General features: G+C 48.3%; 1 protein-coding gene across 2 annotated transcripts in view; it reads right to left on the bottom strand.

The window, feature by feature from the left end:
* The window catches only part of IFT80 (intraflagellar transport 80), a 326,686-nt gene that overhangs the window by 95,179 nt on the left and 207,314 nt on the right, over positions 1-24,193 (bottom strand). For both annotated transcript variants that reach the window (XM_078666860.1, XM_078666859.1), the window contains exon 11: positions 9,036-9,110. In XM_078666860.1, coding sequence (XP_078522986.1) covers positions 9,036-9,110 — 75 coding nt within the window. The remainder of the gene's footprint in view (positions 1-9,035; positions 9,111-24,193) is intronic.

The following is a 24,193-nucleotide window of genomic DNA, read 5'->3' as shown; positions in this document are numbered from 1 at the left end:
ATGTTATTTATTATATTGTTTTGTAACCTATGAAATTGCATATCTTTGAACTCCAATAAAAAATTATGACACACAAAAGGGCATGTTGTGCGTTTGCATGCACAACGTGGCATGCACCGCGTGGTGCCTGCCACCCTGTGCATGCAAATGTCTGGGGGTACTATGGGTACCCCCCCAAGTGCAGCGATCCAACCCCCTGGGGGCCCGCAACGGGCCCCCAAAGGCATTTTCCGCATGCCTTTCCATGGTGGAGTCTCCACCATGGAAAGGCATGAGACTGCCATCATCGTAATGTGGATGGCTGTGCCTGGAAGGCACTGCCATCATATTGCAGGTCTTTTCTGCCCGGTAGGCAATCGGGCAGATTGCATACCGGCGGTGGGGACCCGTCCGCCTAGGTCCCCACCGCCATCATAATATGGCGGGGGAAATGCTAAGCGGGAGGACGGAAATGGCGGTCGGATCGCCACCGCCATACGGGCAGTGGCGATCCGCCCGCCATCCTAATAGACCCCCAGGTTTCTGTAAATCGCAGGGCTTGCGAACAGTATATGTGTTTTCGATTGTACTAAAACCATTTTGCGATTCAGCAACAAGTTAAATTGATTTAGGAAACCATACCAAATCAGCATTTGTAATTGGCATGTTTAGGGTGTCTCTTCCAAGTACTGATATCTTATGGTATGTACTAATGTTTTGCGACCGAAATCCAGTCGCAACGCATTAATATTTTACCGACTACTGAACGGTAGTGGTCATCGATTAAAAAATGGGAAAGGGTCCCCATTAATATGCATGAAGCAGGTAGGGTTCTCATGATTCAGAATTTTAAGTAACGACCTATTAGTACACATGCCCTTTGTTAAAAATCGTTACTGGTGACAAAGAAAAGGACGCAAATTGCAATCAGTAAATTGCACATATAGCGCATCCTCAAGCAATGGAACTCTGAAACGATTTTCTGCAAAATTATGGCACTGATTGTCATAAAATTGAGGAGATGCATTCCAAATTTCTATTCCCATTGAAAGGAACACAAGATTAACAAGCAGGTGCTGCACGCAAAAGAGATTTTGTCAGGGAAGCCATTTCTGCTTCAAGGAAACCTTTACGCAGGCAAAGTTGCTAAGCCCAAGCAGGCATACAGAGATCACATGCCTCGGAATCTTTTCAGATTTTTAGTTCAGGGTATTTTTTTATATTACCCAGCCTGGGACAAAGTTTACTTCAACCTAGCCTCCTAGATGGCACCAGATACCACCTGCGCTAATTACACTTCAGATGTCTGTTTCAAACTGTAGATGCCTATATTTTTAAACTTGTACTATGGAACCCTAAAAAATCTGGAATGCACAAACAATAGCCAGGTAATCCCATATTCCAGAATGAAATGGAGTCTGACCAATGACATTACTGGAAATCTTACTAACTGACAGACTTCTAATCTTAAATAGGGTAGGGATTGAAACAGTGAACAAGGATTAATGCTTCATACAAAAAATGTCAATGAAATTCAAATATGAAAAAAAATGTTTAACTAAGTCTGGCCAGTCTAGTTTTAGTGTGACAGACCTTCAGTCCAGTTTACTGTTAGACTCTTCAGTAGCTATGAGCTGATCAAAAATGTGAATAATGGTGGCTCAATAAAATGGCGGAAGGGAGCTGACCCAAATCCCAACAGGACTTGTACTTTAAAACCAGACCCATTAATGCATTAAACATTTAAACCAGAATTCGAGTTAACGGTTCTGAATCAGCACAAATCAATGGGATATAGTGGAACTAGACTGTTTTTGGTATAGCCTGTATTACATGGGTGGAAAAAGCTACCCCAAAACGACTGCTGAGTGGTAAATACTGGAAGGTAAAGTCAACGGGACACTTGGAGAGCAGCACGTGAGCCAGGGAGGGTGAGAGGGTCGTGGTCCTTTTATTGGCGGAACCCAATCCATTTTATTTATTTTTAACTGAGTAGTATAAGCTTCATAGGTGTGAGATTAGGAATTGTAACCAGAGTACGGCATAAATTAAAGAGATACATTTTACGCAGATTAAAAAAATTAAAATCGAGACACACACAACTATCTGATGATTTAAAAACACTGTAATGCACCACACCTTCAAAGGATCAGAAGTGAGTACGAAAACAAGTTACTTACCTGTAACTACAGTTATCCAGTATTGGTATCTTTCATAGATTCACATGCCTGAATCATTCCCCGTCGTCGAGGCGGGAGTCCCACGGTAAATTATATATATATATAGCAGTGCCTAAAAACCATTAGTAGTAGGCTAGAAAAGGATATAGGCCCAACTAGGCCCAAAACTTAGCAGCCTATCTACATCATTATGTAAAAAGAACTGAAAAAAGTAGCCTCAGCCAATCAGCTGTCCTCACCCTCTAGAACCTTCCCAGCTCAGGCAGTTCTCCTCAGATTTTCCCAGCACAAGTGAGAAGTAGTATCCATAATAAGAACTGCCCAGTCGGGGAGGAGGGTGGGTGCATGTGAATCTATGAAAGATACCAATACTGGATAACTGTAGTTACAGGTAAGTAACTTGTTTTCTTATCCAGTATTGGGGTATCTTTCATAGATTCACATGCCTGAATCAGAATAGCAAGCAGTAATAACCATAACTGTCGGTAGAGGAAGGTGGGAGACAATCCAAACCATATATCCCCACACAACCTGGAAGGTACTAGAGCAAGAACATATTTCAGTACATATGCATAATCATGACAATACCTTCATATACCATATATATAGAACATTAAAACAGTATGTTAGCACAAATGTGACAATAGAAAACAAGAAAAAACCATAAAAGGCTGACCTCAGTGAAGAAGATGCTGCAACACTGCTTCTCCCACTGACGTATCTTCATGTAACACCGGCTGCAGGCAATAGTGCTTGGTAAAAGTATGGACACTTTTCCATGTAGCAGCACGGCAGATGTTTTCCAGGGTCACCCCTGCAAATAAGGCTGTAGACGCTGACATCATCCTGGTTGAATGCGCCTTAACCGTTCTTGTCAGTGGCTTGTTCGCTTTCTCATGACAGAAGACAATGACAGAGGAAAGCCATCTGGCAATAGTTGCTTTCGTCACAGCCTGACCACGTGTAGCTTGGCCATAAGCTACAAACAGTTGGGTAGATTTGCGCAAATCTTTTGTCTTTTGTAAATAGAATTTGAGACATCTTTGGACATCCAAGGAATGCAGCATCCTTTCAGCTGGAGTCTTGGGGTCTGGAAAGAAAGATTTTAGTTTCACCGGTTGATTGATGTGAAACTGGGTCGGAACCTTGGGAATAAACTTAGGATGAGCTCTAAGTGTCACACAATCTTTTGAGAAATGTAGGAAAGGTTCCGATATAGTGAACGCTTGTATCTCACTTACTCTCCGGGCTGAAGTGAGGGCCAACAAAATAGCCACTTTCCAAGTCAAGAATTTAAGTTCTGATTTATGAATTGGTTCAAAAGGCCTTTTCAGCAATTGAGATAACACAATATTGAGATCCCACTCAGGAGGAGGAGGCCGCACTGGAGGGAAAACTCGAAATAATCCTTTAAGGAACTGTTTAATTAAAGAGGAAGAGCACAAAGATGGCTTGTTGTAACTCTTTCTGAATCTGGATATGGCAGCAAGGTGAACTTTGATAGAAGAAAAAGCGAGACCTGATCTGGCTAGAGACAGCAGATAAGGCAGAATCTGCTCTGGAGGAGCTTGTAGTGGATGGACATCACGCTCTCCGCACCATAAACAGAATCTCTTCCATTTGAAGCGATAGGTTCTGATTGTAGACTGTGCACGAGCCTGAGATAGAACAGCTCTACAGTCTGGAGAAATCTCCAGGTCCTTAAACTCTAGGAAGTCAGGAGCCAGGCGTGCAAGTGCAGCGACTGAGGATCTGGATGAAGTATTTGTCCTTCCTCCCTTGTCAGCATTGAAAGTGTCGGCTTGAGGCGCAGTGGAGGTTGATGGGAGAGTATCAGAAGCTCCTGGAACCAATACTGTCTTGGCCAGCGAGGAGCAATTAGGATTAGAGAGCAACGTTCCCTCTTCATTTTCTGTAGAACCTTTGGGATGAGAGGAATTGGAGGGAAGGCATACGCAAAGATTCCTGTCCACCTCATCAACAGGGCATTTCCTCTCGATCCTTGCTGTTGGAACCTGCTGGCAAAGTATATGCATTTGCTGTTCTGTTGCGTGGCAAACAGGTCCAGCGTTGGTGTGCCCCAGAGCTGGAAAATTGTTTCCACTTGGCTTTGTTCGAGTTCCCACTCGTGACATCCTGTGAACGATCTGCTGAGATCGTCGGCCAGAGAATTCTGAATTCCCTGAACATGTTCCGCTCTGAGGGAAATTTTGTGATGGAGTAACCATTCCCACATTTCTTGCGCTTGAAGAGACAGGGCTAGAGATTTCGTGCCCCCTTGCTTGTTTATGTAAAACATGCTGGTGGTGTTGTCCGTGCGCACCAGCACTGCAGAGCCCGCAATTCTTGGCAGGAAGGCTCGCAAGGAAAGAAAAATGGCCCTCAACTCGAGGCAGTTGATGTGTTTGTGCTTGTACTGATGGGACCACCGTCCCTGCACTTGAAGGTCTTGAAGATGGCCTCCCCAACCCTCCATGGAGGCATCTGTCGTCAGAGTAAATTCCGGTAGGGTCTGAAGAAAAGTGAGCCCCGGAGACAAATTTTTCTTTGCCGCCCACCATAGAAGAGCTTGTTTCATCTTGGGCGTGACCTTGATACGGTCCTCGAAAGATCCGTCTATCTGCCGCCACTGTCGATGCAATTCCTCTTGTAGAGGCCTCATTCTGAGTCGAGCCAGTGGGACTAGATGGAGTGCAGAGGAACACATCCCTAGCAGGGAAACAAACTGTCGGACCGAAAGAGACTTTTTTGACCGTATTTGACTTGCCAGCTTTGTGATTTTGTCCTGACGAATTTGGGTCAAGAAGGCCTTGCACTGAGAAGTGTCTAGTACTGCTCCTAGGAACGTCAGAATTCGTTTGGGTTGCAGTTGTGATTTTTTGACGTTGAGGGTCAGGCCCAGGTTCGAGAACATTGACAGAGCACTTGTGACCGATTGCTTTGTTGAAGTTTTTGTCGGACTCTTTATTAACCAATCGTCGAGGTACGGGAATACTTGGATTCCCTGTGACCTCAACGCAGCTGCAACCGGAACTAGAGTCTTGGTAAAGATTCTCGGTGCAGATTTCAGGCCGAAAGTGAGGACCTTGAATTGAAAATGGACACCAGCCACTGTGAATCTCAGATACTTGCGGTGGTTTGGATGAATGGGAATGTGGAAGTAAGCGTCTTCCATATCCAAGGAAGCCATGAAATCGCCTTCCATGAGGCAATTGAGGACATCTGCGAGCGTCACCATGCGGAAACTCTGCTTTTTCAGATATTTGTTTAAGTTTCGTAGATCCAAAATTGGACGCCACTCTCCTGAAACCTTTTCCACAAGGAAAAAACGAGAGTAAAACCCCTGATTTTTCTGGGATGTTGGAACTTTTTCTATCGCATTTTTGTGTAGCATCTTCATGGCTTCCATGTATAACAAATGAAGACGAGGAGGGGAGGGACCCCTGGGCGGAGACGTTGGAGGTTTCTGCAAGAACTCCAGAGTGTGTCCGTGTTTGACTATGTCCAGAACCCACTGATCTGAAGTTACCTTCCGCCACTGTTGATAAAAGGCGGAGATCTTGGCGCCCACGGGGAGGGAAGGAAGAAAGGATGGTGTCCGGCAAAACTCACTGGCGTTTATTTGAATCGCGTCCCTGGTAGTTAGAACGTCGTTTCCCTCCTTGACGAGAGAAACCCGCTGACGATGACTGTCGATAGGACTGTTGGTAGTACGGCTTATTTTGAGGCTGATACTGGCGGTTTTGCTGATTTTGATAATGTCCTCTGGAAGGAAAACCACGGCCTCTTGCTCCTCTGAAAAAACCTCGCTTATACTGTAGTGTACCAAGCGATTTGGCCGTATCAGTATCCGTCTTGATCGCAAGCAATGCGTCATCTATGTGTTTGCCAAACAATAACTCGCCATCATAGGCCATGTCAAGTATTTTGGTCTGGACTTCAGGTCTGAAAGAAGTCGCCTTGAGCCATCCGTGCCGTCTAAGAACTGCCGCTCCGGCCAATTGTCTAAAGGCTGTATTAGAGACATCGAGGGCGCAGTCGATAATCTCAGAAGCTGCCCGCTCGCCTTCCATGACAACCTTCCTGACCTCTTCAACACGGTCTTCGGGAACCAGGTTGATGAATTCCGACAGATCTGACCACATTTGTCTGTCATAACGTGCTAAAATTGCCAAAGAATTAGCAATCTTAACAGTAGCAGCGGCATTAATTGAGAACTTCTTCCCAATCGCATCCAACCTCCTGCCCTCTTTGTCTGGAGGTGTTGAAATTGGTGCTGCCGGATTCTTGGATCGTTGTTGAGCCGCTTGTAAAATCACTGAGTCAGGTCGTGGATGACCGATCAAACATGAAGGAGTATCCGGTGGTGCTCGGTACTTCTTGTCGACTCTTGGAAGAACCGCCGGGATGGACGCTGGCGTCTTCATTATATTAATCCCTTCTTTCCAAATGTATTCAATGATAGGGATAGATCTAGATACCCTTCTATACCCTTCTTTGAAATCATGAAGAAAACAGTCAGTCTGCTCAACCGAAACTGTAATTGCAAATCGAGCAGCTGCCCGATGCATGATGTTATGAAAACCTCCTATGTCTTCTGGCGGAGAATCTGAAGGTCGTGGCAAATTAGAAGAAGGCATAGGAATGATGTAATCATTCCATGGTTCCGTAGGCGTAGAATCCGGAAGCTCACCATCCTCACTTTCATCCTCATCTGGAGAGGAGACGTCAACATCATGACCACCAGCCCCGGGGTCAACATCCTGCCTTGGCGAGTGCGAAGGATGTGGCGGGGAATTTGTCGGCAAGACTACTGGCACAGGATTTGGAGCAGGCAGAGTTGGTGGAAACCTCTGACGATAATCAGCCAGCATGGCCTGCAAATCATGAATGAGAGAAGACGGAAGATGAGTCGTGTCTTCTGCGTGTTGTTGCTCCTGATGATAAGGAGTAGCTAAATTTTCCTGATAGTAATGAACGTCATCATCATCTTCATCCTCTTGATATTTGATGTGTAACTGAGAAGGATGATGGGCAACTCCAAAAGGCTCGTCATCATCCCCTTCATCATCAGAATCTGCCTCCACGTAGTTTTCCAGAATATGCGAAGGCAAGAGGGGAGACAAATGAGAGTAACTCTGTCTCTGAAATGATTTCATCTGGAAATGGGTATACTGTACCCTTACCGGAGATGTGGGCAACAAATGCGTAGACGGCGCATTCAAAGATGCTAGCGCTGCTGTCGACGGTAGAAGTGAAACAGAAGTGTGAGTTGCTGGCATTGTCGTCGACGGTATCGTCATCGGAGTTGGAATCGTCGACGAGGACTGTGTTGAAGGCGTCCTAGTAGACGGATCCGTCGACGGACTCTTCGTCGTCGATGGAGCTGAAACCTTCGTCGACGGGCTCGTCGTCGACGGACTCGTCGTCGACGGGGTCTTCGTCGACGGACTTGTCGTCGACGGGGTCTTCGTCGACGGACCTGTCGTCGACGGGGCCTTCGTCGACGAGGCCTTCGTCGACGAGGCCTTCGTAGACGGGATCTTCGTCGACGGGATCTTCGTCGACGGGGTCTTCGTCGACGGGATGGTGGAAACCTTCGTCGACGGGGTAGCCGTCGACGGAAGCGTCGACGGAAGCGATGACGAATGCTTCGTAGATGGTGATTTGGTCGTCGACGGAAGGCTCGTCGACGACGAGCTTTTCTTCAATGATTTTTTCTCTGAAGAAGAAACCATGACGGACATCACAGGAGAAGTAATTGCTGAGGTGGTAACAGTACTTGAAGACGTAGAGGACGTAGAATAGGTGGTGACAGTGAGAGAGGACACCAAAGAGACAGCTTTAGTGCGGACTGTACTCACAGTAGAAGCTGTTGACGCAGCAGTCTTCGTGGACTCAGAGGGTTTATGAGAGAGTTTAGGTTTTTTCAGTCTCTCAGGAGAACACCTCTCTTTGGAACTGGCTCTCTTACTTGAGGTAGAGGCTCTGTCCTCATCATCTGTGGCAGACGACTTCAGCCACAAAAGAACTCTTGCCTCTCTATCCCTGATGGTCTTAGGAGGGAAGGTTCGACATATCCTGCAATCCTTCACAACATGTGAAGGATGCAAACAATAAATACAATCAGAGTGCTGGTCGTCCACATGTACCCTCTTCTTGAAGCAGGAACCACAAGCCTTGAATAGAGCCTTCTTTTCAGACATCTTGAGAGAATTTTGAAGAAATTTTGAAGAAAAACTGAGTAGGCACTCAGGGAGACTCCCTTACACACGAAGTGCGGTGAAAATCTGAGGAGAACTGCCTGAGCTGGGAAGGTTCTAGAGGGTGAGGACAGCTGATTGGCTGAGGCTACTTTTTTCAGTTCTTTTTACATAATGATGTAGATAGGCTGCTAAGTTTTGGGCCTAGTTGGGCCTATATCCTTTTCTAGCCTACTACTAATGGTTTTTAGGCACTGCTATATATATATATAATTTACCGTGGGACTCCCGCCTCGACGACGGGGAATGATTCAGGCATGTGAATCTATGAAAGATACCCCAATACTGGATAAATATTTAAATTCCTTAAGAAACTGTGGACCAGTTTCGCAGCACACTAAAACCGACACTTTTCTAAGTGGTGGGAATGTATCTGACACCGAAGGGCGCTGTATTGCTCGCAACTTTAATTTAAAGTCAATTCATTTGCCAAGACTATAAAAGGAACAGAGAAGCAGTATAAAGAGGCCGTGATGACAGACAGATTAGCATGAGTGGAGTAAGAGAAAGAAAACATCTATAGAAGTAAGCAACTAACTGATCGACCTCCCGACCTGGTTCTCAGAAGATGTTCTGTAATATCATAAAGGCTGGAAGAGTTAGAAAATTATACCTTTCCGTCTGTAGAATTAGACTGACTGTTCCTTCCTTCAGGTCGAATATAAGTGGTGTGTTCCAGTTTTTCGTACTGAAATTAAAACAGAAAAGTGTACTGTTAGGGTGCATAGACTGAATAAACAGAAAACCAGAAGTGTTCGCATTAATATTGGAAACTCTTATGTATGGCACCCCTGGGCTTGAACTGTTCAGCTCTTCCGCCCGCCAGAAGTGTTGACTGAGGTTTTGAAGAAGGTTAAAACATTTTCTAACCTTCGCATTTTAAAATTAACATTGATGATCGCGTTGAACACCAAAGCATAATTCTTAGCAAATTGTAAACTCAAAAACAAAAAAAGAACTATTTTTGAAGTATTTGGCTCATCTAAAAGCTTCATATTTTTAAGACACACTTCTCTTTGCTGAAGCCACAAACAATCTCTGCTAGGCAGCAGCGTACCAAATGATCAGTATACATTCCATGATGACATATTAAAAACAGCAATCTCTGTCAGACTCACACTTCAAGCCTTTCTTACTTACCGGTTAATCTCTTCATTCCTATGCCGTCTTCCTCGTTCCAATCCTCAGTAACATGTGCAGTGCACTCTCTTCCTAAACAGACACTTCACCGTCCAACTACTTGTCGGACCTTGGTCGCCATGTTGGAAGGTTCCACTCCGAATTCAGTTTCTACAACCCAGAAGCCACCAAGCTACATCTGCTTTCAGCTGGGGTAACCTAGTATCAGAGCTGAAAGCAGATGAAGCCTAAGTCTGCCCTAGGATGAGGGGTGGGATGTAAGAATGAAGCGAAGAAGACAGAATCAGAACACTGCTATTACCGGTAAGTAGCAAAGACATTACAAATTATGTACCTTCCACTTGCCCCAGTCCTTACTAACATGAGGATGTAGCCAAGCCAACCGAAAATGAATACAAATCACAACATGCAAGAAAGCCATTACACAGATAACTTTAATCAAAAACGTGACTCCCCTTCCGCTTAAGCATACAGCAAGGCCAACAGCACATATAGTCCACAGTTCTTCTCTACCATAACCATCCTCCAAGCCAAAATTGATAGACAGAAAATCAGAGAGCAGCGGCAAAGCTATCCTGTATCGAAGCACTTTTTGGCTTCACCCAAGAATGCATGGTATTCCCACTGAACAGACCCTGAAAACCCTCAGTTTGTGACTGGTCAAGTTCAGGTTGCTAGTGACAGAAATGGTTGAACGCAGCCACTCCATCAAGTGAGTGACCAGCTGTTGGGAGTAAGTAGCAATGTCATACCGGGTCAGTCCGGTTAAAACAGAAGCAAACGATCCCTTGCATTTCTTGCACATGGCTAAGGAAGTCTGGCTCACACCAATGGGATACAGCCTCCGACCAGGTCCCCCTCAATTCTCAGTCCCAGCTTGCAATTGCGACTCCTTGCTATGAACTTTTGCACTTGCCCCTTCCTGCCTTTAAGCGCTCATCTGATATTTCCTGCACCTTTGCACTTGCACTTTGACAACTAAAAAGACTTCTAATAGCCGCAGGCACAAATCAGGTTTTATTACTGATATTTATGGTTTAATTTCTTCTTTAGCATTGGTATCATACAGGATCTCTTTCCCTTGAGAAGTTATGTTATTCTAATACATGCACAACACAGCATTTCTAAAGTATTTAATGTGTTATTGTCTGTGTTGTTACTGCAATGGTTTTAAGTAACTGTGCAAATCATCAAATAAATAAATACATTGCACTTCATCAAGGTAGCAAATGTCAGTTTCAGCTTTTACTGCCCTGGACCAAAACTCACAAGCGGGCTATCATTCTGATATGTCGGTGGTGCACAACAAGTAAATGATCAAGGCCCAGCTATCCCCACTTCCTGTGTAGGATACTCACCCACAGGAAAGCCCAGTGCTGCCAGATGTCGAATGCCTTCCTAAAACCAGTGCAGCCTCTATCACCAGTTTGACAATTTGCTCTTTTGGCCAAACTGTCTAAATATCCTGCAGTCATGAGCCTCTCTACATGAGTTAGACAAAGATGCCCATACATGTAAATGTACATATATATACATTTACATATACAATATACATATACAGCATCTCCCAGATGTCTACGTGCTCTCTAGTACACCTACATTAACTGGTATCGCCCAGTGCCATATTATCCCCTAAAAGGGTTTAAATAAATAACAGCAATTTCAATTTACAACAACTGGAGGCTGTATACATGGAAGAGGAGTCCCTTTCGGTGCTTCCTTTTGATTGAAAATTCTGTGAGGCGGTAGAGCCTCAATACAGCAGGATGTCGCCACAGTGATTGCGCCTCATTGGAATCCTTTACTTTTGTCCAATGCCTTTAAGTATGTCATTAGATCAACCCATCGCAAGGGGTCCCTCACAGCGCCTGACCAGGGCACCCAACGACCGCACAAGCGCAAAGCAGACATGGGAGTCGATCTAAGTGCCTTTGACTGGCCTTCCTTTCCAGCCTCCCCCCCAGGCCTGGATAATAACCCTGGGGCACTGCTGGGCCACGCGCCTCATGACCCAACCTCCAACCTCTCCTGCCAGGATGGGGACAATGATGATTCCCATGGGGAATCCAACAATAAGGAGGGCCTTTCGAGATCATGGCGCCCCATCCCGATTCCAATCTAGTCCTCCCACATGATGACCTGGATGGTCAGTCTGTAATTCTGGCACCGGATGATCTCATCTACCCCAGATTAGGAGAATTGTCCCCTTTGCCAAAGTAGCCAAGTTGGTGGTGGACCGCCTCTGTCAAGTGAAGTGAAGTCAAGTATTTGTATAGCGCACTACTCATCCAGAGGGTCTCAAGGCGCTTGAGAGGGGGAGTGGGGGGGTTTGCTACTTATCAAATAGCCAGGTTTTGAGTTGTTTTCTGAAGGATAGGTGGTTCTGAGTAAGGCGGAGGTGGGTGGGGAGAGAATTCCAGGTTTTGGCCGCTAAGTAGGAGAATGATCTTCCTCCCATGGTGGCTCTTCGGATGCGTGGAATCGCGGCGAGGGCTTGGTTGGATGATCGTAGTTGGCGGGTGGGGGTGTAGAAGGTCAGGCGCGTGTTGAGGTATTTGGGTCCTAGGTCGTAGAGGGCTTTATGTGCGTGGGTGAGGAGACAGAACGTAATTCTCTTGTTAACGGGGAGCCAGTGAAGGTCTCTCAGGTGGCTGGATATGTGATTGTGGCGGGGTATGTCTAGGATGATCCTGGCGGAGGCGTTCTGAATGCGTTGGAGTTTATTCTGTAATTTGGCTGTGGTTTGCGGCGTAGAGGGTGTTTCCGTAGTCCAGTCGGCTAGTGACAAGTGCTTGGGTGACCGTCTTTCTTGTTTCGGTGGGGATCCATCCGAAGATTTTTCTGAGCATACGTAAGATGTTAAAGCATGATGATGAGATGGCGTTGACTTGTCTGGTCATCGAGAGGGAGGAGTCTAGAATGAATCCCAGGTTGCGGGCATGGTCCGTTGGTTTGGGTGAGCTGCCTAGGGCCAGTGGCCACCAGGAGTTATCCCATGCAGAGGGGGATGGACCTAGGATGAGGACTTCCGTCTTGTCTGAGTTCAGTTTTAGGCGGCTGTTCTTCATCCACTCGGCTACGTTTTTCATCCCTTCGTGTAGGTTGGTTTTGGCAATGTTTGGGGCTTTGGTGAGGGAGAGGATCAGCTGGGTGTTGTCTGCGTAGGAGATGATGTTGAGGTTGTGCTGGCATGCGATGGATGCGAGGGGACTCATGTAGACGTTGAAGAGGGTGGGGCTGAGCGATGATCCTTGTGGTACGCCGCAGATGACTTCGGTGGCCTCTGATCTGAAAGGGGGGAGGCGGACCCTCTGGGTTCTTCCGGAGAGGAACGAGATGATCCAATCCAATGCTTTTCCTTTTATCCCGGCGTTGCTGAGACGATGTACTAGGGTGTTATGACAGACCGTGTCAAACGCTGCGGAGAGGTCCAGGAGGATGAGGGCAGCTGTTTCCCCGTTGTCGAGTAGTGTTCGGATGTCGTCTGTGGCTGCGATGAGGGCGGTCTCGGTGCTGTATTTGGCTCGGAAGCCGGACTGTGAGGGGTCGAGGGAGCCGTTAGATTCGAGGAAGGCGGCGAGCTGACTGTTGACGGTCTTCTCTATGACTTTGGCGGGGAAAGGGAGGAGTGAGATGGGGCGGTAGTTCTTAAGTTCAGTGGGGTCTGCTGTAGGTTTCTTCAGGAGGGCACTGAGTTCGGCATGGTTCCAGCTTTCCGGGAAGGTAGCGGTGTTGAGGGAGCAGTTGATGATATCCCGGAGATGGGGTGCGATGATGGAGTCGGCCTTGTTGAAGATGTGGTGGGGGCATGGGTCGGTTGGTGATCCGGAGTGAATGGAGTTCATCAAGCGGATGGTGTCTTCGGTGCTGATCAGGTTCCAGGCGCAAAGGGTGGTGGTGGGGTGCTTCAGTTCGGTGTTAAGGGGGGAGGACTGGTCGCTGAAGCTGTTATGTATGTCAGCGATTTTTCTATGGAAGAACGAGGCTAGAGAGTTGCAAAGGTGTTGAGAGGGAGTGATGTCGTTGGTGTCGGCGCTGGGATTGGTAAGCTCTTTGACGATGCTGAAGAGTTCCTTGCTGTTGTGGGCGTTGTTGTCGAGTCGATCCTTGAATGCTGATTTATTGGTGGATCGGATCAGCTGGTGGTGTTTGCGGGTGGCGTCCTTGAGGGCGGTCATGTTGTCTGTGGTTGGGTTTTTTCGCCAGGCTTTCTCGAGGGTGCGGCAGTTCTTTTTGGAGTTCTTGAGGTCGTCATTGGACCAGGAGGCTTTTTTGCTACATGGCTCTTTGTGTTGCTTTTTCAAGGGTGCTAATTCGTCAGCGCAGTGGGTGATCCATTGTGCGAGAATCATGGCTGCTTGATTTGGGTCCGATGGTTTGGCGGGAGGGTTTTGGTTTAGCGATGTGGTGAGCTGGTCGGTGGTAAGTTTGTTCCAGTTTCTGCGGGGGACTTGTTGTGGGTGGTGGTGGGTCGTGGTCTTTCTGAAGTTGAAGTGGACGCAGCTGTGGTCCGTCCAGTGGAGTCCTGTGGCGTGATTGAAGGAGATGTGCTTGCTGGAGGAGAAGATTGGGTCGAGCGTGTGTCCGGCGTAGTGGGTGGGGCTGTTTACTAGTTGTTTGAGTCCGAGATTGGCGAGGTTGTCCAGAAGGGTGGTGGTGTTGCTGTCGTCGTTCTTTTCTAGGTGGAAGTTGAGGTCCCCTAGGAGAATGTAGTTCTCGGAGGGGAGGGCGTGTGGGCTGATAAAGTCGGTGAGGTCTTCGCTGAATTGTGTGCGGGGTCCGGGTGGTCTGTAGATGAGGGTGCCTCTAAGTGTGGTCTTGGGGTCGGTGTGTATTTGGAAGTGAAGGTGTTCAGCGACTGTGAGGGTGTCGTCGGAGCTGGTCGTGATGCGGATGGTGTTCTTGTGGACGATGGCGATGCCTCCTCTTTTTTGATTGATGCGGTCCTTTCGGATGATCTTGTAACCGTCCGGGATGGCTATGGCGATGTCGGACGCTGATGTGGCGTTCATCCAGGTCTCTGTAAGAAAGGCGACGTCCGGTGTTGTGGTGTCTAGTAGGTTCCATAGTTCAGTGGCGTGTTTGTGGACTGAGCGGGTGTTGAGCAGGATGCACTTCAGGTGGTTGTTGTCGGAGCTTCGTTTGGCGATTGTGGATGTAGTGTGGGTCCTGATGCAGCAGAATTTTCAGGATTGGCAGGTGAAGGGTCCATGGGTGCGTCCTGGGACGGCTTGGTGGCAGTCGGGGAGTTGGCCTGTGTTGAGTGCAGAGAGGGTTGCGGTGTCGTACATTAGGCGGGAGGGGAGGTTTTTGCGGGGGGGCGTGGTACAGGCGCGGACGGGCGTAGACAGGCTTACCTTTGGCGCACCTTCGGCGCGCGTCCGCTGCGCGTGAACACTGCGCGTGGGTGTATCTGACATAAGTGGAGAGCGGAGTGGGGGCGGAGCGAGGGAGGAACAGCTGGGAGGCGGGAGCGGGGTGGCGAGTGGGGAAGGGATTGAATTGGAGATGCGGTAGGGGACGGGGGTGGGGCCGCGGGGGAGCAGCGGCAGGGACGGGCTGAGAGGCACAACAAATGGCACAACAATAATGCAGCCAAATGGCACAACGATAATGCAGCCGAGATCGGGGCACAGTCAGGAGGTCACTAGCATTAATACCAGAAAATTAAAATCGAAGCGCAGATGCAGGGGTGCGGAAACAGACGGATGACATTAACACTTACACCAAATAAAATCAAAACAATGCAATGCTACTCTGGGCACAGATGCAGGGGTACGATACCAAGCAGGCAGTCCAGGCAGATGGAATTACGATGTTGGCAAAAGGTAATCAGTCACAGCGAGGAGCGGGAGGAGTGTCCGGTTCTGACCAGGTCAGGTCGGCCACAGCTCCTCTCGCGATCCTTACCTTGGGATACCAGTGGGAGGGAGGAGCAGGTGGGAGGCGGGAGCGGGGTGACGAGTGGGGAAGGGATTGAATTGGAGATGCGGTAGGGGCCGCGGGGGAGCAGCGGCAGGGACGGGCTGAGAGGCACAACAAATGGCACAACAATAATGCAGCCAAATAGCACAACAATAATGCAGCCGAGATCGGGGCACAGTCAGGAGGTCACTAGCATTAATACCAGAAAATCAAAATCGAAGCGCAGATGCAGGGGTGCGGAAACAGACGGATGAAATTAACACTTATACCAAATAAAATCAAAACAATACAATGCTACTCTGGGCACAGATGCAGGGGTACGATACCAAGCAGGCAGTCCAGGCAGATGGAATTACGATGTTGGCAAAAGGTAATCAGTCACAGCGAGGAGCGGGAGGAGTGTCCGGTTCTGACCAGGTCAGGTCGACCACAGCTCCTCTCGCGATCCTTACCTTGGGATACCAGTGGGAGGGAGGAGCAGCTGGGAGGCGGGAGCGGGGTGGCGAGTGGGAAGGGATTGAATTGGAGAAGCGGTAGGGGACGGGGGGTGGGGCCGCGGGGGAGCAGCGGCAGGGACGGGCTGAGAGGCACAACAAATGGCACAACAATAATGCAGCCAAATGGCACAACAATAATGCAGCCGAGATCGGGGCACAGTCAGGAGGTCACTAGCATTAATCTGCAAGCCCCTTGAGAAGGAGCTGCGTGCCAGCTTAATATGCAGGCCCCTCACTGGCGAGGAATATGGTCTGCACTCCAGACCTTTTTGGCAAAATATATCCGTGACCCTATAAAGGGTATAGATTGGTCCTAGAAGTTCTGCCAGGTCAAGAATTTTAGTCGAAGTCCTCACGAAACCCTATCCCACCAGAGGCCCTCTCTTGGTAGGCACAACTTGGAGTAATTTTCTTGGGCAATGTGAATTGCGCACAGTCCACGGAGAGGCGGCACTCTATTCTAATAAAGATTGACCCCAACCTGTGGGGCCTGACTTCTACAGTAGGAGAGGAGAGGTGGAGGCCCAAGGGGGCCTGTTTGAGTACCCATTAATAAAGGAGTTGGGGAAGTATGTTTCTACTTTGACGTACCTTGACAAGGCACAGGCCTCTATTAAAAATATTTTACACCCTCAAATTTTTGCCAGTTTCAAGGAACAAAGGTCCTAAGCAAATAATAATGTACACAAAATAATTAGAATATAACCAACGATGGGTTACTCTAGCCATCCAGTGTCCAGCCGGACAATGGAGTTTTATTTTTACAATGGAGAAAATAAAGTCAGAAATACTTTGAACAGCATAAATAGTGAGGCACAAGCCTGTACCTTTAAAGAACCAGCAAGTGTGGGGGAATGGGGTAACAATACAGACAATCGAACCAAAACAGAAATACAGGCAAAGACTTTGAGCTTTGTTCAACTGCATTCAGTTTTAAATAACAGCAAGTTTTGACAAAAAATAGATACCACAACAGTTAAGCACAAATGGACATTTGTGGTTCTATTTAGAAATGTCGACCTTTCGATCCCTTGCTCATGGTAAACTGTGATCATCATCAGGACTAGAAAATAACATTTGCCTGGTTCAGAACATGTTTGTGCCAGTCGGCAGAAGTATCAAAAATTGAGTTTGTGAATTCGAAATAGCCGGAATAAGATCGCCACAGCTCTGTAAGTAGCGATAACAACATGAATGGTTGTCCTGGAGGTAATGGAGGGAGAGGGCGGCCGCCGCTCTCCTCAGTACGCTCCTGTATCCAAGGGTGGGGATTGTTTGAGTGCCGTACTGGATTAGGTATAGGGCTTGCTCCTTAGGGTTGTGTGATGGCTGGAATCAGGAGACAGCAGCGATGTGCCGTTAGGTTCCTGGCGTGATAGCAGGTACTCGAGAGTGTTCAGAGAGCACTGATACAAGTAGGGCTAAACAGGGCGCCATCAAGATCAGGACAAAGATGGAATTAATGGCAGCATCTTTCGTGGTTTAGTGTTGGACCAAGGAGAAAGTGAACTGTTGTGCCCTCCTGAAGATGGACAATGTGTCAGCCGTCCGGTACATCAATACCCTAGGAGGTCCCCGATCAAAGATACTGGCGGACCTGGCCAAGGAGTTGCAGACCTTTTGCCCCTCCAACAACATATCGCTCATGGCACAATATCTTCCGGGTGTATCCAACAAAGTGGTAAACTGGTGCTCGGGGAATGGTCAGACATAGGTGTATGGCAACTGGACTTTAGTTCTTCAAGAAGATAGAGAATCTTGGAGTAGGTTCACAGTGGACCTTTTCACTCCACAACTGGAGCACCAGAAAGACAGGTACTTCAGCTGGAAGTCAGATCCTATGGTGAGCGATGGATTCTTATATGATTTGGCAGCAGAGCGTGGATGTGCTTTCCTCCATTTGCAATGATCATAAGGTTGTCTACCAGGTGCGGAGACAACAGGCAAGGGTAGTTCTCATCAACCATTTTAGAGGTCGCAAGTTTGGTTTCCAGTTCTTCTGGAACTTTCCTTCTACTCCACGCTCCGGATCTCCTCCTGGACCCTCTAGGGAATCCACAGCCGGTAGTCCTGCAAGGCAGATTACCCCTCATGGCCTGGAGGATTACAGGGAAAGATGAAGTCCCTGGGTTTTCAGAGGAAGCTGAAAGAATGGAGGCCACAGCATGGGTTGACAGTATCACTAAATGGTACAAATTACTGTGGTCGCCATGGGTTCGTTGGTGTGTACAAAAAGGTAGCGATCTCATGGGGTCCGACGTTCTTCAAAGCAATAAATGTCATGGTATCTCTGGCTTTACAGGGCCTGTACAGGATGGCAAATAAGTTCAGGTCGGCCATTTCGGCAGGTCATATTCCGATGAAAGACAGTCAGGTAGGTAAACATCCCCTGGTATGCAAGTTAATGAGACTAATCTGTCTTGCATTGCCACCAAAGCCTAGATATTCAGCAGTATGGGACATCAATCAAGTTGTAAATCTTTTTAAATCATGGCAGAAAAGAACAAGTTACTTACCTTCGGTAACGCTTTTTCTGGTAGATACAATATCTGCCTGTGGATTCCTCACTTTGTGAATATCCCCTTGCGTCAGCAACATTCGGAAATTCTTTTTGTAGCTTCGCGCCGACGTGGACTTGGACGTCATAGAGGCACGGCATCGCACGCGACTCCGCTGACGTCACCGACGCCTACAATAGGCCCACGCCGGCGTGATGACATCAGTTCCGCCCTTTTTTCCATGCCTTCGAGGCACACGGACGGACCAATGACAGTAGACATATACACAGTATACGCAGTACAAATATCAAGGTAACACACACAGTGTGAAACAAATGCAATAAAACATCTGAAATAAACAACCCCTTGACAATAAAATAAATACAATACAGAAAAACTGCTATAGAAGAGTGGACAACGGGGAGGCGGGTGGGTCAGTGAGGAATCCACAGGCAGATATTGTATCTAACAGAATTTGCATTACCGAAGGTAAGTAACTTGTTCTTCTGATAGATACATCTGCCGTGTGGATTCCTCACCTTGTGAATAGAGTCCCACAGCAGTCCCCACTCCCGGAGGAGGGTGTCCACTCTTCTAAACCAGGAAATCCTGGAGGACAGAGCGCGCAAAATGGCCGTCCCTCCTCACTTGGGAATCCAAGCAGTAATTCTTTGCGAAAGTGCGGAGGGAAGACCAAGTTGCCGCCCTACAAATGTCCTCTACTGGAACACCTCCAGCCAATGCTGAGGTTGAAGATTTAGCTCTTGTAGAATGAGCCCTTATACCCTCTGGTGGTTCCTTACCGGCCAAAGAGTAGAAGATCTTTATACAGAGGACGATCCATCTTGATAAAGTTCTTTTATGGACCGCTCTTCCTCTCTTGCAGCCAGCAAAGCCAATGAAGAGCTGGTCATCCAACCGACAGTCTTTAGTTCTGTCCAGGTAAAAAGACACCGCCCTCTTGGGGTCCAGACGGTGTAATCTCTCCTCCTCCTTGGAAGGGTGTGGGGAAGGATAAAAGGTAGGGAGGGTAATAGATTGACCAAGGTGGAAAGGAGTAACCACCTTAGGCAGAAAAGCAGCCCTGGTCCTAAGAACCATTCGATCAGCATGAATGGTCAAGAAAGGGGGCTTGGAACTAAGAGCTTGAAGCTCACTTACCCTCCTTGCCGAGGTTATTGCAACGAGGAAGACAGTCTTAAGAGTCAAAAGCCTCAAAGGACATTTATGAAGAGGCTCAAAAGGAGCACCCATCAAAAAGGTCAAGACAAGATTTAAGTCCCACTGAGGCACAATAAAAGGAACAGGAGGGAACCTATTTGTGAGACCCTTTAAAAACCTTAAAACTACAGGAGATTTGAAAAGAGATGGCTGATCAGGCAAACAGAGAAATGCCGACAGCGCTGAAAGATAGCCCTTCACCGTGGCAACAGCAAGTCCCTGTTGCGCCAGAGAAAGGGCAAACTGGAGAAAATCAGACAAATGGGCTGCCAAAGGGTCAATAGATTTCTCCCCACACAAAGAAACAAATTTTGACCATCTATATGAATAGATGGACTTAGTGTGTTACGCCTGGCTGACAAGATGACGTCACCACGTCAGGCGGGAAAGAAAAAGAACTCAGGTTGCCCCGTTCAATCTCCAGGCATGAAGGTGCAATGTCTGGAAGTGGGGGTGTAGAACCTGCCCCTGCGACTGCGAGAGGAGATCTGCCCTGAGAGGGAGACGGAGCGGCGGGTGAGAGGAGAGGTGGAGAAGATCTGTATACCAAACCCTTCTTGGCCAGTCCGGGGCGACCAATATGACTTGGGCCCGGTCTTGGCGAATCTTCCTCAGAACTCGAGGAGTCAAAGGTATGGGAGGAAACGCGTAAAGGAGTTGATTTCCCCAACTCAACTGAAACGGGTCCCCCAAGGCTCCTTGCACCGGATACTGGAGACTGCAGAATGACAGGCAGTGAGCATTCTCGTGAGTGGCGAACAGGTCCACCCGAGGAGTCCCCCACATCTGAAAGATGTCGCGAACCACCTCCGGGTGAAGCCTCCACTCGTGGTCAGCAGAGAACTGCCGACTGAGACTGTCTGCACGCACGTTCAGAACTCCGGCCAGATGATTTGCCATCAGACAAATCTGATGGTCCTGAACCCAGGACCAGAGACGCAGAGCCTCTCTGCAGAGACACTGCGACCCCACTCCTCCCTGTTTATCGATGTACCACATCGCAGTCGTGTTGTCCGTCAGGACCTGGACCGACCGATCGCGAAGGGAAGGGAGGAAGGCCTTGAGCGCCAAACGTATCGCCCGCAATTCTAGAAGGTTGATGTGAAATAACCTTTCCTCTGGAGACCAAAGACCCTTGACCTCCAGATCCCCCAGATGAGCACCCCACCCTAGAGTGGATGCATCCGTTATCACTGTGGCCACCAGAGGAGGCAACTGAAAAGGCTTCCCCTGAGACAGGTTGCCTTCCACGCCCCACCAAGACAGATCCGCCGCAGCTTCTCTGGAGATCCTCACTGACTCCCTGAGATCTCCGTTGTGTTGATACCACTGCCTGCGGAGGCACCACTGGAGCGCCCTCATGTGCCAGCGTGCATGGTTGACCAACAGAATGCATGAAGCCATCAGACCGAGCAGTCGAAGGACCTTCAGGACTGGAACGACCGCTCCATTGTAAAATAAAGGAATCATTTCCTGTATGTCGCGAATCCTTTGAGGAGGAGGGAATGCACGACACACAGTAGTGTCCAGTACCGCACCTATGAACAGGTTGCGCTGGGAGGGCACCAGGTGAGACTTGGGTACATTTATCGAAAAACCCAACCTGTACAACAACTGGGTTGTCTCTCGCAGATGATGGAGCACTCTATCTGACGACTCTGCCTTGATCAGCCAGTCGTCCAAATAAGGGAATACAGGAATCCCTGATCTTCTGAGATGCGCAGCCACCACTGCCATCACCTTGGTGAAGACTCGAGGCGCAGTAGTAAGTCCAAACGGAAGGACCGCAAACTGATAGTGCTGCGATCCTACCGTAAAACGGAGATACTTCCTGTGCGACTTCAGGATTGGGATGTGAAAGTACGCATCCTGTAAGTCCAGTGACACCATCCAGTCTTCTTCTAACAGCGCTTGAAGAACCTGAGCAAGGGTGAGCATCTTGAATTTCTCCTGTTTCAGATAGAGATTCAAGATCCTGAGATCCAGGATTGGACGAAGCCTGCCATCCTTCTTGGGAATCAGGAAATACCGGGAGTAGCATCCCTGACCCCTTTCCTGCTCTGGGACCACCTCTATCGCACCCTTTCTTAGCAGAGTCTGAACTTCCTCCTGTAGGAGCAACAGATGTTCCTCTGAGCAATATCCCTGGCAAGGAGGGTAATTGTGGGGGAATTCCCGAAAGGGAAGTGCATACCCAATTTCTACGAGATTGAGAACCCAAAGATCTGATGAAACCGATTCCCAATCTCGTAGAAAGTGGGTAAGCCGACCCCCAACTGGACCCACATGATCCTGAATGGCGGATCTAGGGCTGCTTTTCTGTGGCTGGGGGGTTGGAGGAGGTGGAGGAGGAAGAGGCTTGACGCCCTCGAGGACGTGCTCTTTGCTTTCCCCTGTATGACCTATACAAGGTATTTTGCTGCTGCTGCTGTTGACCTTGTCTATAGGTACGAAAAGAAGAGCGTCCAAAACCTCTGAACTTTCTGGTCGTTGAACCTCTTACTTGAAGACCAAGAGATCTAGCAGTTGCTCTGCTATCCTTAAACCTCTCTAAGGTTCTATCTGCGTTCTTGCCAAAGAGTCCTTCCCCCGTCAAAAGGTAGATCTAACAATGCAGACTGCACATCCGCAGAAAAATCAGAGGATTTCAACCACGCTGATCTTCTTGTGGCGACCGCAGTGCCCATGATCCGTGCCACAGAATCTGCAGTATCAAGACCGCTCTGGATAACTTGACAAGCTGCCGCTTGAGTATCAGATAAAACCTCCTCAAAATCACCTCTGCAGTCTTCTGGAACCTTTGGAATCAACAAACGCATTGAGTCCATAAGTGCGTGCACATACCTCCCCATGAGACAAGTGGCATTCGTTGATTTTAACGCCATACTTGCGGAGGAGAAAGTTTTCTTGGCCACTTGATCCTGCTTTTTGGCCTCCTTGTCACCAGGCACTTGTGGAAAAGCACCAACTGACTTTTTTGAGCACGCAGCCTGAATCACCAGGCTTTCAGGAGAAGGGTGAGATGATAAAAAGGCAGGGTCTTCGGGAGCTACTCTATATCTCCTAGCCACACTTTTTGAGACAGCAGGAGCAGAAAGAGGCTTCTTCCACACCTCCATAATAGGTTCAGTTAATGCCTCATTAAATGGTAGTAATGGTTCCACAGCTGAGCTTGGTGAATGGAGAACCTCTGTAAGCAGGTTTGATTTAAACTCGACAGTAGGCAATGTCAAGTCCTGCTGCTTTCCCCATTACAACGTGATATGGCTGGACATCTTTTGAAGGAGTATTCGGACCTGATGGCATCTCCCACTCAGGGGAAAAATCAAGGCCACTAGCATCAGCCAGTTCCTCGAAACAATCCTCATCCAGTTCACCTTCCTCCAAGTCTGGGTGAGATTCGTAAAACCTCCGTTCTTCCAGGAGGCGTTGTGCATTTCTCCTGGATCTCTCCTTCACACAGAACGCAGTCGGATCCACTACCGACTCCGACGGAGCCGGAACCGACGTCGGTACCGTATCGGAAGGCTTAGAAGGATGTTCCAAAGACTTGCTTGGAGTGGGCGACGCCGGTATCTGAGTCATCGACTTCGATCGAGCCGGCGTCGATCTCGGCGTCGACCTCGGTGGAGCCGGGTATTGCCACAATGGAGTCGGGGTTGGCAGATACGGCATGAAAGGTGCCGGGGCATAAGAGTGTGGAACACCCAAATTAAATGCCATTGGACCCATGGGACCCGAAGGTGCACCAGAGGGGTACCATGACCTCGAAAATACCCCATACATAGTGTTGAGGAACGCTGATGGATCCTGACCTGGTGCAGGGAAAGGTGGATGATCACCTTCATGCTGACCTCGAGGTGGATTCGAATCAGGCTCATCAACAGGCGCCGATTCATCTTCCCCAATAGGAACTTCCTCCACCTCTTCTTGAGCCGGAGACGGCATCGGAGTCGGATTGGAAACCGGAGCCGGAGATTGAACCTGTGACTCCGAAGGTGAGGCCTCACCTTCTCGATCCGAAGCTTCTTGCTGTGGGATCACCTTGAATTTAACTTTCTTGGGCGACCTCGACTTCGAGCTCGACTTCTCACCCGAATGACGTCGAGACTCATGCCTCCTTTTCTTGTGCTTCTTATGCGTCCTCGAAGCATGATCCGATGAGGACTTCGAAGCCGATGCCTCTCGAGACCTCGATCTTGATCTTGACCTCGACTTCCTCGAGCGGGATCTTGAAGTTTTCTTTCTTTTATCGGCTTTTAATCTTGCCACAAGAAGTTTTGTCTCCCTCTCTCGCAGGGCTTTCGGGTTCATTTTTTGACACGACGAACACCCAACCACGTCATGGTCCGAACTCAAACACCAAATACAGTCCTGGTGTGGGTCCGTAACGGACATCATTTTCCCGCATTCCCTGCAGGGTTTAAATCCAGTATTCTTAGTCGACATACTAGGGAGACAAGTTCAAGAGAACAGAGAAAAACGAAGAA

Source organism: Lissotriton helveticus, chromosome 11 (genome assembly GCF_964261635.1).
Source record: "Lissotriton helveticus chromosome 11, aLisHel1.1, whole genome shotgun sequence".
Taxonomy (NCBI): Eukaryota; Metazoa; Chordata; class Amphibia; order Caudata; family Salamandridae; genus Lissotriton; species Lissotriton helveticus.
The sequence above is the reverse complement of the archived record's forward strand: the minus strand, read 5'-3'. Positions and strand labels throughout refer to the sequence as shown.